Here is a 20,307-nt window from a genome sequence, read left to right on the forward strand (position 1 = left end):
AGATTTAATCCACCAAAGGACATATGTTGCATGTGGATTATTAGCCCCTAGGTGCACAACCTTATATTTATCCACATTGAACCTCATTTGCCAAGTTTATGACCAAACACTCAGTTTGTCCTAGTCATCCTACAGTCCATGAGCATCCTCCATAGACTGTATTACAATATGTATTACTTATAAATGGTGACCATTTGGAGAAGGAATTATTGACAACAACTCTTTGGATACCATCCTTCAGCCAGTTTTCAATCCAATTGAAAATTATTCCTTCCGAAGCAATAGACCTTATTTTACCCAATAGGCATCTATGAGGGACAGTGTCAAATTCCTTTGCAAAGCCTAAGAATATCCACAATATCCACAGCAGCTCCTCCATCCAGGCATCTGCTCACCTTTTCATAGAAGCAGATCAGGTTGGTCTGACAACTTCTATCCTTAGTAAATCCATGCTGGCTGTCACTGATTATACTATTTGATGTCACATACTCCTGTATGTACAACGGGCCAGGGGGCTTCCTGTATAATAAGGCAGGGGACCCTGTCGCAGGGGGGGTTGGCAATATACTGGGGCAGGGGGCTGGCTATATGTATACACTGGGGATGCAGGGACTGGTAGGCTACATACTGGGGGGGGGGGGGGCAGGGCCAGGCGGGCTATATTACTGGAGGGAGGCTGTGACCATTGCACTTTCCACCCTCGGCTTATACTCGAGTCAATAGGTTTTTCCAGGTTTAAACTTGGGTTGGCTTTTAATATATATACTTATACAGTATATATGTATTGCTATGGGTAACAAAGTATAGATGGTTTAAATTAACTGTAGACATAAGCCAAACGGAGTGTAAAGGGGCAATAAATGATAAAAAGACATCAAAAAATATAAATGTGAACAGTCACCTGAAGCCTTTAATAATTACAAGATGCTTACCAAGCTCTGTAACGAATAAATTAAATAACCAAATTACAAAAAGAAAGAAAGGTGGCCAAAGATCCCACAGCAAATCCTAAGAAATTTTTTTAAGTATATCATTGTGAAAAAAATGAGTCAAAGCAGGTTGGACCCTTATATTCTGAAAATGGTGCCTTGGTGATTGTAGACCAAGAGAAGGCAGAGATACTAAATGGTTTTTTTAGCTCCGTATATACAATAGAAGAAAGACAATCTGGCGTGAGTGGTGCCAGTGTGGGTCATGCATCTTGAAATATACAAGACTGACTGAGTGTATACATATAAGGAGCATACAGATAAGGAGAGGAGGCTAAAGTTTAACTCTGTACACACGTATTGCTTTGAAAAACAGATCAGATGATAAACAGATGAATAATCAAATGACTTACTATTAGGAGTTAAGTTAGTAGAAACATTTTCTTCAGCAAAACATAGGACAGAATGTATTATCATTTGAACTATTCATTTCTTAAAGAAAAAACATTGTTTAATTTAGTTACGCTTTTTGACATCCAAAGAGCTTCTATTTAAGTCTTATTTCAGAAAATTCTTAGTAAAAATTTCTATACAAATTGCATCACAAAAGGATTTAACTTAATAGTAATTTTATACAATATGAAGGTTTTTAGGAGTTTCAGCTCCTTAACATGTGGCATTAAAGGGACCAAAAGTAATTGGACAATTGACGCAAAGTCTGTTTTATGGGCAATTCTTTTATTACGTTATTCTCAACTAAGCAGATAAAGGGTCTGAAGTTGATTTTAGCAAATTTTCATACTATTGGTCTGAAGGCCAGGTAGCAGTAATGTTGGAGGATACTTCGGTAACAGTTTCTAGGCAGGAAGAAACAGCTTCCTATGTGTAGAAAAGAAGCTCTGCCCACTAGCCATGGTCTACTCACTTCAGCAGAAGTGGAGACAAGCTCCTAGTGGAGAAGGAAGGGGCAGCTTTGAAGTGCAAGTTAGAAGATATCAATATAGTACTTTATCAATATAGTACTACATACAAGAAGAAAGAAAGAGCTGGCACTCTGGTTTGTTGTACACTGTAGTTTTTAGAATATTATTTTTGACCTGTACTAGTACATCAAGAAACTCAATCTGACTGGTGTTAAATTTGTAAGTTAACATGTTCACCGCATTATCATTAAGGTAGGCAATAAATTGCAATAATTTTATCGCTATTCTATTAACCCCTTAACGACTTGGCCTTTTTTAGTTTTTTCACTTCCATTTTTCACTCACCAACTTCAAAAATCTATAACTTTTTTATTTTTCCACATAAAGAGCTGTGTTATGGCTTATTTTCTGCGTAACAAATTGCACTTCATAGTGACGGTATTTAATATTCTATGGCGTGTACTGGGAAGCGGGAAAAAAATTCCAAATGCAGTGAAAATGGTGAAAAACCACATTTGTGACGTTTTCTTGTGGGCTTGGATTTTACAGCTTTCACTCTGCGTCCCAAATGACATGTCTACTTTATTCTTTGGGTCGGTGCGATCACGTGGATACCAAATTTGTATAGGTTTTATAATGTTTTCATACATTTAAAAAAATTAAAACCTCCTGTACAAAATATTTTTTTTTTATTTTGCCATCTTCTGGGGCCAAAAACGTTTTCATACTTTGGTGTACGGAGCTGTGGATAGTGTCATTTTTTGCTAATTTTGATGGCGTTTTCATTACTATCATTTTTGGTACTGTGCGACCTTTTGATCACTTTTTATTAATTTTTTTATATTTTTCAAAATGGCAAAAAAATGCCATTTTCGACTTTGGACGCTATTTTCCGTTACGGGGTTAAACGTAGTGAAAAAACATTATATTTTGATAGATCGGGCATTTTCGGACGCGGCGATACCTAATGTGTTTGATTTTTACTGTTTATTTATATTTATATCAGTTCTAGGGAAAGGGGGGTGATTTGAATTATTAGGTTTTTTTATTATAATTTTTTTTTTTTAAACTTTTTTTTATTTTTACTTTTACTATTTTTCAGACTCCTTAGGGTACTCTAACCCTAGGTAGTCTGATCGATCCTACCATATACTGCCATACTACAGTATGGCAGTATATGTGGATTTTACTCCCCATGCATTACAATGTGCAATTAGCACATTGTAATGCATGGGTTAAAACGAAGTAGCCTCGGGTATTCGGAACACCCGAGGTTACCATGGCGACGGATCGCCGCTCCCCGTGACGTCACCGGGGAGCAGCGATCCACAACAAAATGGCGGCGCCCATGCGGCGCCATCTCTTTGAAGCCACCGGCAGCATTGCCGGCGGCGATCGAGGTGAGAACACCCGATCGCAATATGCAGCAAAGACTTACCGGCTATGGAGAGGGCTCGGCCCGCTTGTAGCGCTAAACGGGCCGTCGCCTCTTGCAGGCTCCTGCAGCAAAGTTTTAAAGCGATATGGAATAAAAGACCGTTTTTACTTCGCCAGCGGTGAGTGCCACCTCTTTCTTCTTGTATATATTGCTTCTTAACGATCGTGGACTATGTGAGCAACCCCCCACACAGTCTGTTTCCAGATCCTCATTGCCTGGACCGATAGATTTCAATTTGACGTCTCAAAAATCTGTTGTTGGATGTTTCTTAGCGCTGTGCCCCTCTAATTTCTTCTTGTGGTACAATATAGTACTATAGTCACTACATAGAATAACCTACACAACTAGTAATAAATACTCAATAGTAATAATAAATCTAACTGGGGAAAGGGTATTGGTGACTTAGAAATAGATTCAATATTATACTTTATTTGATATGCATTATGCAGGCGTCACACTTCTCTGTACCATCGCTTTCCACCTTTCGCCTCATACAATGTGCAGTCTTTCTGAAAGCATTCTCAACTCAAGGCATATAAAGTACAGGAAGAGAAGGATTTACTCATTGCATACCTAGAGACCATTTCAGTTCTAATTCAGCTTTGTATGGAGATAAGACCACCACTGTTTGTAAGGAGTTAAATTGTAACTAACCCTAAATTTTTAATTAAAGAAATTAATAGTGCAGGAGATAATAGAACTCTGTAATACACTTCAATAAAGAGTAACTTTAAAGTTCCTGAAAAAAATATTTTTAGCACAACTGGAGAGACCCTTTGACAACAATTTCAATGATACCTGTATGATGCTTGCTTATTCGAAACTGTAGATACAGCCTGATATATCTATCATTCCTTCTTATAAATCATATGCAGCTATGCCTGAAGTGGGCAGGACTTCCTGGTTGTGACATCAGCAAAGGGCACTGAGACCAGGGGAATCAAAGCATTCACATGAATCAGGACAGCAGGTTCGTAATTGAAGGACCTGAAGCATGTGATGAGTCACATGCTTGTGACATTGATCACAATTTTTGTTGCCGGCAACAGTAAGGACTGCTATTCTCCTGTACATAGTAGGTTGCAGATGGAAGTATGCCTCTCCCAACAAGAACCGCCCTTCTCTCATCTCCATAAGTTCTGAATGGATTCCCAAGGTTACCAGGAAGAATGACATAAGGTTAGCAGAAGGGGGGACAAGGTAAAACCTCTGCTAGCAGCCAAACGCCTGCAGACAGCCAATTACGGTAAATGAGAGAATTGCTTATTTTTGCTTAGTGCAGAGTTAGGCTAAAGATTATATACTATAAAGTTGTACATTGAGTAAACCAACTTCTCTGTACCTTTTACTGCTTCTTTCTCCTGTGGTAAGCAATGTGTGAAAGCAAAGTGTGATGTATGAGGTCGGTGCACTTCAGTTTCTTTAACTCTTTACATACCAAGTGCATGTTTCCCCTGATGATTCAGCTCTCTGAAGCAATTACACTACCCAAGGACTGTCTGTAAAAAAGGCACTTTATTAGATTCTTTTAGCGTTATCTATATTTATTTTTTTTATTTATATTTATCCATAAGTTTGCGCTTTAAGTCACCACAAACATTATCTGTATTACTTGATATCAGCAGTCACGTGTAATTAGGGGGGCGAGAAAGGATTTAGACACACTGCTAAATGCAGAAAGACTGGGAGGAAAATATGCTTAAAAATTCTTTAATAAAAAATTGATCAGAGTTTACCATTATCAAACAGACTATTGATTTATGCAATTTGGCCTAACAGACTAGTTACACTTTAATGATGCCACAAAGTTGTGCGTGAGATACTGGCAGCATGAAATACCCTCTGTAATTGAACATTTAAAATAGTTGCCCACTTTGACAGTAAAAGGCGTTAGAAGTATCCCGAACACCTTGTGCTGATTCAGTTGGTCTCACGATGTGCAGACCGTTACAATTAGCCTGTATATATACACAGCTTCATGTATTTCCAAATGAAGATTCACACCATCTAATAGAATGTAAAAGTTTATTCTGGATACAGATGTAGACATGATATTAGACACTTAAACCACACAGCATTCCTGGCAAAGGCGTTCTCACACGACTTTTTGAAAAATAAACTTAAGAAATGTTGTTGGCATGGATTTGCTCTGACTAGCCAGATATTTTATGTACTGTACGTTTCTCCATAAAAAGTGATTTCTGGTAATGAGACATTTACATACAGCAGGCCTTTTCCTGTTAAGTCAGTTTAAATGTGGGCTTTTTTAGATAAAACTGTGCCCCTGGTAGTAAACGAAAAACTGTAACATATTTACCCTTCTTAACTTTGGTATAAGCGGCCAATATTAAAAACAATTTTGCTTTTAACCCCTTAGCGCTCTGCGCCATACAAGTACGGTGCGTTCTCCCGCTCAGTGCCGTACACGTACAGCGCTGGGCAGATTCCGGTTCGGCTCTGCACCGGAGCTGAACCGGCATCGGGAGTCACGGGTTGTCAGCAGTAATCTATTGCTGACATTCCCGGGTAACACCCGTGATCGGAGTGGGCTCCGATTGCAGGTGGTTGACCCGTTAAATGCTGCATTTACATTACCTTTGGCGGGGGTCTTTCCTGCACAATTGCCCCACCCGCACCGATTTCAGGGGGCGCTGATCGTTGCTATGGCTGCCCGAAGACAGTGCCATTAAGATGGCGTCAGTGACATCATCTTAAAGTCACAGTTTCAGCCTATGCATGTGCCCATGGTGGAAACCATAAAAAAGTTAAAAAAAAATAAAAAAGTTATTCAATAAAAAAAAAAATACACTAATAAATCAATACCAATACCCATAAGCCCAAAAACATATAGAGACATATAATGCACAAAAAAAGTCTAAATCATAACACAAACCCCACATATATAGTATCAACTCGTCCGTAGCAACCCATAGAATAAAACAAACAAATAAAACAAATTATTGAACCCGTACGATGAACACCGTAAAAAAAATAATGTAAAAAACCAGCCAAAAATTCAATTCAATGTGCCTCTGGTGTTTTCCCTGATGAAAGGAACGGGGAAACATGTTGGTGTGTATGGAGCCTTACAACAGGATTGGCAATGAGAAACTGACCAAAGTAAATGTAAAAAGTCAGAATGGTTCTGCTTCCAAATGAAAAACAGAAATATTTCTGAAGACACAAGTGTGATTTCCAACAGATGTTGAAGTTTTTATTGGTAAGGTTTTAGACATTCATGTTGGTTTAGAATTTGTTTCCACCTTTAATCCATCAACTGAACTGAATCATGGACTGGCACAGTAAATCACAGTCATAGGAAATATCACATGATATTAGAACTGTAGTAGAAGTTGGATTATGAAGCCTGAATGACATATACTATAAATATTTCTGATTGAGACACATACAAGACTTGGGTCTGATTAAAGTATAACTTTTTATAGACTGTAAAAGTTTTATCATATTTCATGAAAGAAAAAATGTGCACAACTTTTTTTGCAGGCATATTAAGCAGGCTAGAAATTCAACACACCACTTTAGGCATATCACCTTAAGCAGACTAAAAGCAATTCTCGACACACATTTTCCATGCTCTCATAAAATTCCCAAGTTTTAAGAATTCTGCTATTCTATTGCAGTTTGCCGGGGTGTTGAAGAGAGTGAAAGGAACAAAGAACAGGATGATGCTGATAGTAGTAGTAGCAAATTCTGTAGGTTTAGGCTTCTCATCACTGTACATAAAGCGCTGAGCTCTGAGTTTAGGGGATACAACGAGATTTAGGGTGAGAGTGGCACTGCTACTTTTCGGATGGCTCGGCCTACTCACTGGCTTGTCAAGGTCTCAGGTGGACATAAGGGCTGCACTTCTGAGGGTAGCTGTAGAGGTTTTATGGGGCTCCACCGATGTTTGTTGTGGTCAGTGGTGTGGACCTGTGGTTCCCCTGGGGCCAACCGCTGACACTGCTGTCTGGCAAGATGGCCCTTAATAAAGGTAAGGTGCAGGGGGACCAGACAACAGGTAGACAAGGAGGGAGGTGGTGTAACACTAACTTTTTTACTGATAACTAACAGGCACTTGTGCAGTCTAGTTACATATAGATCTTAATACTTGTGGCCTTGAATAAGTTACTGTACTTGTTGGTGGAGACATCGATGGCTTTCTGAAACCCTAGTTTATCACTAAGAGTGGGAAGCCGGTCAGCCAGTAATCTTTGGCTTTCCCAATGGTGCTTGTGTTTTTTCCCTCGCCATAAGTTAGGGAGCTTTTTGGTTAAAGAGGTATTCCAGGAATAATCATTATTCATATACAAATGGTTCATTAAAATACAAGCTAATATGTAATTAGTTTCGCTACACTTAGCAGAATGTTGTGGTCATATACAATAATGGAGAATTAAAATGCTACTGGCCTTTTAATCAGTCCTGTGACTATGTCCCTGTGGAGGAGACACATAAGATGTCTGCTGGTCGCATGTCCACATTACATGCTCTGCACCTTCCGGGGAGGGTCATGTGATGATCACTGTGTTTGGCTGTAGTCGCTTGGTTGCAGTGCATCCGGTATGACCAGTGTTGTGGCGAGACACATTTCATCATTGTACAGCACCATGGAATTAATGGTGCTCTATAAATAATAATTATAATGATAATAATAATGAGGTAATGTACAGACAAATCATTACTATAGTAACAGAGCAAGACAGTCTGTTAGATCATCATTGGGAGAGAATGAGGAGCTGTCATTGAGAACTGAAGTATCATATGAGATCTAGTATCCTGTGTTGACCATCTTGGAGATAACACCGCCAACTAGAAAGCCCATAAAAATTTGGAAATCATAAAAGCAAACTATTTACATTTTTTTGTATTTCTTTATATCATTATGAGTTTTTGTATCAGACGTTTATATTCCCAGAGTACCCCTTTAAGTATCTAGGCTGATCCAAAAGCTACTACTTGCAGTTCCTAGAATAATCCAAAGGTCCTTCTACAACTTTTGAATCCCAGAAAGATATGCATGTGCAGATGTGATATGATGTGCAGAGGACTAAGTTTACTCAGCTACCCTATATGCTCAAATCCACCTGGGTTGAGGATTTCCCACTAACAGTAGAGGTACCTTTCGTTTCTGTGGAAAGCACACCTGGTGAATTTTATCCCACACATGCATCTCTTGTCCTTGATCTCCATTTCCCCCTTAGCAGTAAACAGACATGTCTGCCCAAAGCTGGTTTTAACCGAACAACCACTCATCGCCCCTCCTATTACAGGTAGGGTTTGTGGTTGGGGCCCACATTACCATATCCCATCTACCCTCTAGCAGTAGCAGGTTCTAGAAAAAAAATGTAAAGTACTTACTAAAGCAGTTCACACGACAGTCTGTGGTGTCACTGTTGCCAGTTTGTGTGTGTAGTGTAGTTTCAATGTAACCCATTCCTACCAATTACAATGGCACAAGGAATACATTGTACAGTGTACATAATAACATGTTACCTCATGAAAACATCACTTGCGCACAGATGCCATCCTAGGCCCAGCTGCAGGAATTGCGCTCTGGTACACTACACCAGTACATGGCATAACCATTTTATGGAAAAGTGGGCATGACCAAAGCATTGTTAACTTAAAGGGGTTTTATCGGCAGTAGACAATCCAGAATCAGGAAGTAAAACTGCACTCACTGTAATCGGGTACAGGAACACTTTATTATGACGAAGGTAACAGGGCAAGGGTGATGTGCGCCACGGAAAGGCGACGGGCCGTTTTGTGCTGTAAGCGGTTTCTCAAGCCTCGGACCTTGAGAAAGCGCTTACAGCGTGAAATGGGCTGTACATTTATGACATCACTGTGTACTGTGTACTGTTGATATATGGTCAGTATGTTTATATACTAGTTGAGTAATTCATGCATCAGAGTCTCTGTCATGCATAGCGCAGACCTGACAACACAAAGACAGATAGATTTCCTTTGTCTCATGTATTAAAAATATTTTTTCCTGCGGTTTCGAAGTAAGAAGTGTGGTCGGTACATTACTTGTCCTCTGGAACACCATCTGAGCTTCCTCTTTAAGGTTTAATATGAGAGATATCTGTGATTAATTTCTATTATATCCCTTTATATTCCCAGTTTATTGTCATTTTTACTTTCTGCATACTTACCCTCCGATATCGGTACATTGCGATGCATCATCCTCTTCAAGGACCCGGGGAGCATCACCTTCCTTTTGGCTCTTGCGGGCGCCGTGTCAGAGGAGGTGTGTCAGGGGCGGAGCTTAGGCTCCTCCTCCTGTTATGCCTTTGGTTATACACCTGTGACATCACGGGAGGAGAATCAGGGGAGGCTCGTTGGCCTCAAGCACCCTGATTGGTTCTGCTGTATCGCTACCTCAAGGAGGAGAGAAAGGCATTCTTTCTATAAGCCCGGCATCCCTCGCGGGCGAGAGACTTTAATATCACTGCGGACATGCGCTAACATATGTGAATATTATCTGTGTATAGTCCTTGTGACATATTAGATAGGATCCCTGATGAATTCTAGTGAAAGAAACGCATCAGATCTGTAAGAATAGAGAGGGAGAGCTAGCTGAGAACTGTGATACGAGAGAAAGCTGTATGTGCACAACTAGGTATATTGTGTGTGATAGAATACACCCAGTTGTTAGGCATCCCATCCAGTCCGCACATTTCAGCATATAGCGCCCTAATCCCATCAGCCGGTCACTGCTCCAAAAGAGAACACCTATATGAGCAGTGTCAGCACAGTATTTTACAAGTTACTGTGGTGGAGGGACCCTTAACGTCACGGTTTTATTGGTGTCTTATGATTTTACTTTTTATCAATAAAGGTTACGTTTCAACAAGATATACTCCTGACAGAATTGAGCAGTGAACTAATCAATTACAGAGAGGTCAACAATAGGTCATCATGAACCAGTGAACTAGTACCTTCAAAGGTTCTAGTGTAATCAGTTCTTGGTCTACTCTAGTCTTTACCCTGCCACCTGCAAGTCCTCAGACTACTGTAATAGATGCTACCAGTGAGTGCTCAGTTTAGTCGAAATCTTGCCATAAGTTAGTCTAGAGTCTAGAAGAACTACAGACTGACTGTTGGCAATGATTATGAGTCTAGTGTAATCCCTGAGACCAGTTAGTCCTTCAACTGGTATAATCCCTGCCACCGCTAACTCCTTAGTCTACTTTCATTGCTGCCACCAGTCAATCCTAAATCTAGTATAGTCCTTGCCACCAGCCAGCCAGCAGTCCTCAGTTTAGTTCAAACACTGCCATAGGTCAAACCTCAGTCTAGTTTAAACCCTTTTACTCAGCAGCCCTAAGTCTAGGGTAAATCCATCAATCAGTCCAAAGTCTAGTATAATCATTGCCACTAGTAATTCTGTATTGCTCTAGTGTAATCACTAGCATGCAATCAAGTGTAATCGCTGCCACCGGCCATTTGACAGTCTAGTGTAAATCGCAGCCACCAGTAAGTCTCAGTCAATGCTCAGTCTAGTGTAATCACTGCCACCAGTCATACTCCAGTCTAATGTAAATCACTACCACCAGTCAGTTTGCAGTTTAGTGCAATTGCTGCCACCAGCCTAATGTTCATCTAGATTAAATGATGCCCCCAGCTATTCAGGGTTGTGTGATAGTGTTGTGCCATATCCGGAGGTTCTAACTTACAGCTCCAACTTACTTTCTGCACCTTCCAGAACCCCTGCCTCTATAAAACAATAATTCAATGACCTTGTGTACCCTTTAGGGGTTCGTTTCGCAACCGTGTCCATTGCCAATTTTTACAGAATTGGTAAACCATTTAATGTGTGTTTGGGTCTCCAAACTCCATTGTAGTAAAGTACCAGGCACTTAGTTTTCAACAAGACCAGGCCTTTTGTTCTCAAGTGACACGTTTCCCAGAGCTGTTTGGAAAGAGCTTTTCCCAATTTCCTTTTTCAGAAAACATGTACAGTAGAATAAGCCATGTCCATGAGGAGCTGTAAGAGAAAGGGTAGGCAGAACAAGCAGCAGCTTGGACATCCCAGCATTTATATCACCGCTACAGGTTGTTAACTAGCACTCAGTTCATAGTGTAATAATATATATCATAGTATATAAGGCTGGAAAAAGAAGCAAGTCCATCAAGTCCAACCTTTAAGTTGTTACTGATATAACCTTCATATAAAGAGGGAGAACTGCCCTACTGAATCAGTAAAAAATTCATGCCATAAGTAAAAAATATTTAGACGTTATTGATGCAGTTTCACACAGTGCCCCTTTGCAGGGCATACAAGCACTCGTCCACTGTAAATAAAAAGAAGGCTTGGATAAAGAAATGTAGACATTTTAAATGTCAAATAAAATACATGTGAATCCTATCTATAGGTTTTACTCCAGAGAAAAATCCCTTCAAAACCCTTGCAAATCTTCTTAACTTTTTGTATTTGTTTTGACTGGATACTACTAACCATAAAATATGAAGATAAAATTAAAGGGATGAAGAATTAAACAAATGGAATAGGTTTATGAATGTCAGAAGATAAAATAATCTCCCCATCATTTTGCAAGATATATAAATAATTTTGATTTATTAATTAGAAACACTTAGGAATGTATTTTCTAAGCCACACTGATCCAAACTCAGTATAAAAAGACTGCCAAGATAAATGTCATAGCCTTCCTTAATTTAACACATGGGATCAGATGAATGAAAATCCAATTCCCCCTCCACTTCTCAAAAAAAAAGTGTGTCTAACTGCTGGGAAACAAAGAAATGATTTTCCTCTGGAAACGAATCAAAAGACACACCACCATTCAGTAGCCAGAATATAATTCAGCTCAGTATAAAAAGCAAAAAAAAGTTCAGATCCTTCATATAAACATTGTTTAAGGAAAAACGGCATTCCTTAGCAGATCAGAGTTTTCCAGGCTGTGTTGATGTTCACATCTGAGGAATAGACAGACCCAATGAGCGTGGACTTGGTGATGACCTATGGAAGCAAGTGCTAACAGGAACTGGACAAGAAAATTCCTCTCCATTCAGCGAAAGGTAGGATCATGTCTGCTCTTTACTGATTGATGTAGATTCTGCAAAAGTGAATGCTGATGATATTTCGGCATACTTTACAATTTTCTTTTACTTGAAGGCTGGCAGAACAGCTTAAATTTATGTGTGGTGGCAAGATGCACATACGGCTGAAATAGGTCATTTAAAACTTCCTAATTCCATGAAATAATGACAAAATATGATAAGCAAAAAGTATGCCTACATTTACAAAAATGACTTGAGCTACTCTTTATGTTTAGTGAAATAAAAGTTTAGAGAAGGAGATTTGGCAAGTTCAGTACCTCAGCTGAGAGTAAAATATTCCAGCAAAAAAGAGCTTGCATACTTACTGAAGTTCCCTGTGTCTAGAGGCCTGAGGAATGTTTAAATGACTTTAGCATGGGTTGTATGAAACTCAAAAGAAGATAAAAGAACATTGTTCAGAATATATGGATAAGATCATAACTGGGTGGTAAAACTATGATCAACTATAGCCAATCATTGTGTTTTAATTGCTCTGCTATAAAGCTGTAATATATTATCCGATACAATTACTGTAGTGTGAATTGATACCGGTTTTAAATCATTATATAGTCAGAATTCCCTGCGGATGTTGACAAAGGGAATATTTATATCTATAAACACTACTAAAATAGAATACATGTGTGATTGCTAAAACATGGCTACTTGAAAACTGTTGGGTTTATTTTATTTTGCATTGAGATACAAGAAATGCATGTCTGGAAACCTTATAAAGTGGTTTTGAGGGACAGGTGGTACATAGTAGACTACATTTAACTAAATACATTATTTTGATGGTGTAAAAGTAATTATATGGGCAAAATCAAGCTTCTCTTTATATAAATGAAGTATTACCAGAATAGTTACATAGCTGTAATAAAAGAAGTCTAAAAAATTTGTCCCACTAAGAGTGAATTGGGTTTTGACTGTGTTGTAGTCACCTCAAACTAAGAAACAATCTGCCTTTACAAAGTAACTTTTTTGTCCTCTCAACTTTCTGAATAATCCACAGCAAGACAGGCTATGGTAGCCTTTTTCATAGTGCCAAAATGAAATCAGATGAAGAAGGATTAAATTAGATGTATTTCCAAAGTTCAGTGGTGTAACTTGACGATTTTGGGAATGCCTTTGGTTTTCTACTGTATAAGTAATACAACAAATACATAGCAGATGCCACTAGCCAACGCAAACAACTAAAAAGCATGTTTTGTGCAGTTTGACCAATATTTAATATGTAATTTCATTCCTTAAAACTACTCCCCAAAAATCGAAAAATTACAAATATAAAAGGAGTAAAGGAGACCGATAGAATCTACATAGCAACTACATTGAGGCTTTACTATTATTGCTTTCACAAGTATCTTCTGTAGTTTAACTGGTTGTTTGGTTCAGGGTCATTTAAGGTAAAGGAGGGGTGTAACAGTCTCTCCACTCATTTTGCCAAAGCAGACTTCAAGTAACCACAATATTCCACTCCCTTATGGCTCACTAGAAATGGCTTTTGAAATGGCTACAGAGGAGGATTCTAGTGAGGAACACACAAAGCCTATTCTCCTTTGTGTAAATAAATCAAAGCAATTAAAAATATGAACTTAATTTTACTGCTCCAGTCATCACAGCACCTCTAAGTTTCCAGGTAAGCACCTTAGCAATAATCAGTGCAGTCCCTATGTTGTCTGCCATAAAGGCAGTTTATCCCCAATAACTTTCATTCTAGTCAAGGCAGACCTCCAGAATTCTTTTACATTACGGTGAGCGGGGGGAAAAAAATGCTAACAATCCAAAATAAAAATTGATGATTTTGTTTGTGTCCCCCTTGAAATAGTTAATAAAATCTCAAGAATAAGCTTTAGACTCCCAAAATAAATTATCTATACATTGTATCTCATCCCATAAAAAATAAGCCCTCATATGTTTGTATTACCAAAAAAAATAAAAATGTATAGGTCGTATAATGTGACAATACAAATCTGCTGTGAATGGCGCCTCCATTCATTCTATACTTGGCCGTGCGCCCGTACAGCAGTTTACCACCACATATGGGGTATCAGTACACTCGGGAAGAATTGGGCATCAAGCGTTGCAGTGCGTTTCATCATTTAATTTACAGGCAGTCCCCGGGTTACATACAAGATAGGGTCTGTAGGTTTGTTCTTAAGTTGAGTTTGTATGTAAGTCGGAACTGTATATTTTATCATTGTAATCCCAGACAGAACTCTTTTGGTCTCTGTGGCAATTGGATTTTAAAAATGTTGGGTTGTCATAAGAATCAATATTAACACTAAAGCTTCATTACAGACACATTTGATAACTGTTCCAGCTGACTATTGTAGCCTAGGACTAAAGTACAATAAATTACCAATATCCAGAGGTCCGTTTGTAACTATGGGTCGTATGTAAGTCGAGTGTTCTTAAGTAGGGGACCGCCTGTATTATGAAAATTTCAGTTTTGGCCTAAATGAATGTATTTTCCAAAAAAATTCCATAGTTTCTAAATCGCAGGTCCATATTTTTTAACCCATGTGAAACACTTAAAGGGTTAATAGACTTAATAGAAGTTGTTTTACATACGTTGAGGGGTGAAGTATCTATAGTGAGGTAATTTATGGGGTTTTACTATTATTTAGGCCTCTCAAAGTCACTTGAAAGCTGAGTTGTCCCTCAAAATGTGAGTTTTGGCAATTTTCATGAAAATAAGAAAAATCGCACCTAAAGTTCTGCACCTCATAACATCCTAGAAAAATGACCGGAAGCATAAATTATCATCCCAACATAAAGCGGATATTCTGTAAATGTTAATTATCAAACTTTTTGGGTAGTTTTACATCTTGTCTGGAAACCAGAACATTTCAAACTTGGAAAATGAAGAATTTTTACAAACTTTTGCCAAATTTTCACTTTTTTTCAGAACGAAATGCAAAACTTATCACTTAAATTTTATAACTAACATGAAGTACAATGTATCACGAGAAAACATTCTCAAAATCACCGGGATATGTTAAAGCGTTCCGAAGTTATAACCAATTATCGAGTCTGGTCATTGAGCTGAAAACTAGTGTCGGTGATAAGGGGTTAAGGGCACCCTTGTCACAAGAGTCAAGATGAGCCTTCTGTTGTTCTGAATTAATAATCAGAATGAAAAATAGAATGCTTCCATTATTAATTATTGTCACTGCTTAGCTGTTCATAGGGATTTCTTCATGAAGGCAACCCTGCCTGTATGTCCTATTAGGGTATGTGGACAACATAATGGGGAATCCGCCATCAATAAGCAAGAATAGAACTGCTGTGCAATGACTTTCTTGAGTTGGGTTACAGATGTCTTACTGAACCATTCTTTTCAATGGGCTTTTTCACACTTCAGTTTTTCTACTAATCAGTAGATAAAAATAGATCTTAGCTAGAGATGAGCGAGCACTAAAATGCTCGGGTACTCGTTATTCGAGACGAACTTTTCCCGATGCTCGAGTGCTCGTCTCGAATAACGAGCCCCATTGAAGTCAATGGGAGACTCGAGCATTTTTCAAGGGGACCAAGGCTCTGCACAGGGAAGCTTGGCCAAACACCTGGGAACCTCAGAAAAGGATGGAAACACCACGGAAATGGACAGGAAACAGCAGGGGCAGCATGCATGGATGCCTCTGAGGCTGCTTAATCGCACCATTATGCCAAAATTATGGGCAACAGCATGGCCATGACAGAGTGACAGAATGAAGCTAGACAGCATCTAAAACATCCAATAATTGACCCTGACACTATAGGGGACTTCATGCAGAGGCAGCGGCAGCAGCGGCAGGCTAGAGAGTGGCATGGCGACATACCCTAAATGGACTCAGGCTTCAAACCAATGGGCGGCAGAGAGGAACCAAAGGAGGTGAGCAAGAAGCGCTCAAATAATATCGGTACATGATAAAAGTTAGCCAGTATAGTTTGTGGATTACACAGCAGGGTGGCGACAAAGTTAACATGGAAGCCATGAAAACAACCCAAAATTCTGCCTGACACAGCTCGTTTGATAAGGGGGCCATGTATGGAGGCAGTGAACTAGTAGTAGATTAAAGGTGCTGCAGTTAAAACTATGTTAGTTGTATCTTGGCATGGAGTTGGCGCTCCGCTGCCAGGCGAGCTTTCGCCAATCCAAGCCCCTGTCTCTAGGCTACTCCCCAAACAGCACTTCTAAGAACCTTTTGTATAAGATCAAGTGTAATAGCGTTCTTATAAGTTTAGGATATGGCGGGTTAGGGGAATGGAGACAGATGCGCAAGAAGCGCTGAAATAATATTGGTAAATGATAAAAGTTTGCCAGTATATTTTGTGGATTACACAGCAGGGTGGCGACAAAGTTAACAAGTTTGTTGTGGAAGCCATGAAAACAACCCAAAATTCTGCCTGACACAGCTCGTTTGATAAGGGGACCATGTATGCCTACAGTTCATGCCAGTCGCTGCTCTGGCTGCCAGTCTCCTTTCGAATACAGTTTAAAATAATAACCCTCATCCATAAAGCTCTGTATAATGCTGCACCCCCCTACCTCTCCTCTCTTATCTCAGTCTATCGCCCAACCCGTTATCTTAGATCCGCCAGTGATCTTAGATCAACCTCTACCCTAGTGCGGACCTCCCACTCGCGTCTCCAAGACTTCTCTAGAGCTGCACCAATTCTATGGAATGCTCTGCCCCGGACTATCAGACTAATACCTAACCTCCAAAGTTTCAAACGTGCTCTTAAAACCCATTTCTTTAGGCAAGCCTATAACACTCATTAACTGCATGAAGTTTTAACTCTTCTACTAACCCGTCCTGTGTCGTCCTCCCATCTGTTATCCAGCAACCAACAGGCACCAGACTTCTATGCAGTCCCATTCACCCTGGACCTGGTGACGGCTGAGTGGTTCAAGCGACAGCAATTCCATTTATTATATTTTGTTCTATTCCCTAAGAAGAATGGCTTGACCATTAAAAATTCTTTTACCTCATGTTACCCCATCATCTTCATAAACCGTAAGCTCTGGCGAGCAGGGACCTCACTCCTGTTGTTCCATACAAATGTTGTGCTCTGTTACATTACATTTGTATTTGTTTCCTATGATTTGTAAAGCGCTACGGAATATGATGGCGCTATATAAATAAAGATTATTATTATTATTATTATGGAGGCAGTGAACTAGTAGTAGATTAAAGGTGCTGCACTTAAAACTATGTTAGTTGTATCTTGGGATGGAGCTGGCGCTCCGCTTCCAGGCGAGCTTTCGCCAATCCAAGCCCCTGTCTCTAGGCTACTCCCCAAACAGCACTTCTAAGAACCTTTTGTATAAGATCAAGTGTAGTAGCGTTCTTATAAGTTTAGGATATGGCGGGTGAGGGGAATGTAAACAGAAGCGCAAGAAGCGCTGAAATAATATTGGTAAATGATAAAAGTTTTCCAGTATTTTTTGTGGATTACACAGCAGGGTGGCGAGAAAGTTAACAAGTTTGATGTGGAATGCCCTGTAATAGCTCTTGGGCGGTGTGCCTTTTATCGGCTAGGCTCAGCAGTTTGAGCACCGCCTGCTGTCGCTTAGCGACGGCACTGCTGCTGTGCCTAGAGCTACCGACTGATGGCGCCATGGCCACGGATGGTAATTCGGAGGAGGAGGAGGTGGAGGAGGGGTGGGAGGAGGAGGAGGTATAGTAGGCCTTTGAGACCTGGACCGAGGTAGGCCCCGCAATCCTCTGCGTCGGCAGTATATCACCAGCCCCAGGGTCAGACTCGGTCCCAGCGTGCACCAAGTTAAGTGTAGTAGCGTTCTTATAAGTTTGGGATATGGCGGGTGAGGGGAATGTAAACAGATGCGCAAGAAGCGCTGAAATAATATTGGTAAATGATAAAAGTTTGCCAGTATATTTTGTGGATTACACAGCAGGGTGGCGACAAAGTTAACAAGTTTAACAAGTGCCATGAAAACAACCCAAAATTCTGCCTGACAAAGCTCGTTTGATAAGGGGACCATGTATGGAGGCAGTGAACTAGTAGTAGATTAAAGGTGCTGCAGTTAAAACTATGTTAGTTGGATCTTGGCATGGAGCTGGCGCTCCGCTGCCAGGCGAGCTTTCGCCAATCCAAGCCCGTGTCTCTAGGCTACTCCCCAAACAGCACTTCTAAGAACCTTTTGTATAAGATCAAGTGTAGTAGCGTTCTTATAAGTTTAGGATATGGCGGGTGAGGGGAATGTAAACAGAAGCGCAAGAAGCGCTGAAATAATATTGGTAAATGATAAAAGTTTGCCAGTATATTTTGTGGATAACACAGCAGGGTGGCGACAAAGTTAACAACTTTGATGTGGAATCCATGAAAACAACCCAAATTTATGCCTGACACACCTCGTTTGATAAAGGGACGATGTATGGAGGCAGCTATATGGACGACTTTTGGAGGTAGCAATGGAGACAACGTGTGGAGGCTGCTATGGAGACAATTTAATTTGGATAGTGCCTGTATGTGGCAGTCCAAAAAAGTTTTCAAACCAGAGGAGCAGGTAGGTGGCCCTCCAGAAAAATTGAATAGATTGAGTGCCTGTATGTGGCAGTCCAAAAAAGTTTACAAACCAGAGGAGCAGGTAGGTGGCCCTCCAGAAAAATGGAATAGATTGAGTGCCTGTATGTGGCAGTCCAAAAAAGTTTTCAAACCAGAGGAGCAGGTAGGTGGCCCTCCAGAAAAATTGAATAGATTGAGTGCCTGTATGTGGCACTCCCAAAAATTGTTTAAAACAGAGGACCGGGTCGGTGGCCCTCCAGAAAAATTAAATGCATAAAGTACTATAGCTAGAGCCAGTGGGCCCTGTCAAAAATAGCCAGTTTCCTCTGCTTTACTGTACAAAGAGGAGGAGAAGGAGGAAAATGAGGAGGAGGAGGAGTGGATAAATTATTCAGGTTGAGCTTCCTTCACCTGGTGGAGATTGGAAATTATGAGAAATCCAGGCTTTATTCATCTTAATAAGCGTCAGCCTGTCAGTCGACAGGCGTGTACGCTTATCGGTGATGATGCCACCAGCTGCACTGAAAACCCCCTCGGACAAGACGCTAGCGGCAGGGCAGGCAAGAACCTCCAAGGCGTACAGCGCCAGTTCGTGCCACATGTCCAGCTTTGAAACCCAGTAGTTGTAGGGAGCTGTGTGATCATTTAGGACGATGGTATGGTCAGCTACGTACTCCCTCACCATCTTTCTGTAAAGATCAGCCCTACTCTGCCGAGACTGGGGACAGGTGACAGTGTCTTGCTGGGGTGACATAAAGCTGGCAAAAGCCTTGTAAAGCGTACCCTTGCCAGTGCTGGACAAGGTGCCTGCTCGCCTACTCTCCCTCGCTACTTGTCCCGCAGAACTACGCACTCTGCCGCTAGCGCTGTCAGAAGGGAAATACTGTTTCAGCTTGTGCACCAGGGCCTGCTGGTATTCATGCATTCTCACACTCCTTTCCTCTCCAGGGATGAGAGTGGAAAGATTTTGCTTGTACCGTGGGTCCAGGAGACTGAACACCCAGTAATCGGTGCTGGAATAAATTTTTTGAACGCGAGGGTCACGGGATAGGCAGCCTAGCATGAAATCTGCCATATGCGCCAGAGTACCAACGCGTAAGAATTCACTCCCCTCACTGGCCTGACTGTCCATTTCCTCCTCCTCCAACTCCTCTTCTTCTGCCCATACACGCTGAACAGTGAAGGACTCAACAATGGTCCCCTCTTGTGTCTCGCCAACATTCTCCTCCTCTTCCTCCTCATCCTCCTCCACCTCCTCCGATATGCGCTGAGAAACAGACCTAAGGGTGCTTTGGCTATCAACAAGGAAATCTTCTTCCCCCGTCTCTTGTGACGAGCGCAAAGCTTCCGACTTCATGCTGGCCTTTTTCAACAGGCCAAGCAGCGGGATGGTGAGGCTGATGATGGCGGCATCGCCACTGACCATCTGTGTTGACTC

The 20,307-nt window shown here is 40.6% G+C and overlaps 2 protein-coding genes across 2 annotated transcripts in view; one reads left to right on the plus strand and one right to left on the minus strand.

The window, feature by feature from the left end:
• The window catches only part of NT5DC1 (5'-nucleotidase domain containing 1), a 168,630-nt gene that overhangs the window by 82,135 nt on the left and 66,188 nt on the right, over positions 1-20,307 (minus strand). The window lies entirely within an intron of this gene.
• Positions 11,964-20,307, plus strand: part of COL10A1 (collagen type X alpha 1 chain) — a 43,844-nt gene continuing 35,500 nt past the window's right edge. Inside the window, exon 1 of the mRNA XM_072141740.1 lies at positions 11,964-12,338. Coding sequence (XP_071997841.1) covers positions 12,282-12,338 — 57 coding nt within the window. The 5' untranslated portion in view covers positions 11,964-12,281. The remainder of the gene's footprint in view (positions 12,339-20,307) is intronic.

The sequence above is a fragment of the Engystomops pustulosus genome, chromosome 3 (assembly GCF_040894005.1).
Source record: "Engystomops pustulosus chromosome 3, aEngPut4.maternal, whole genome shotgun sequence".
Taxonomy (NCBI): domain Eukaryota; kingdom Metazoa; phylum Chordata; class Amphibia; order Anura; family Leptodactylidae; genus Engystomops; species Engystomops pustulosus.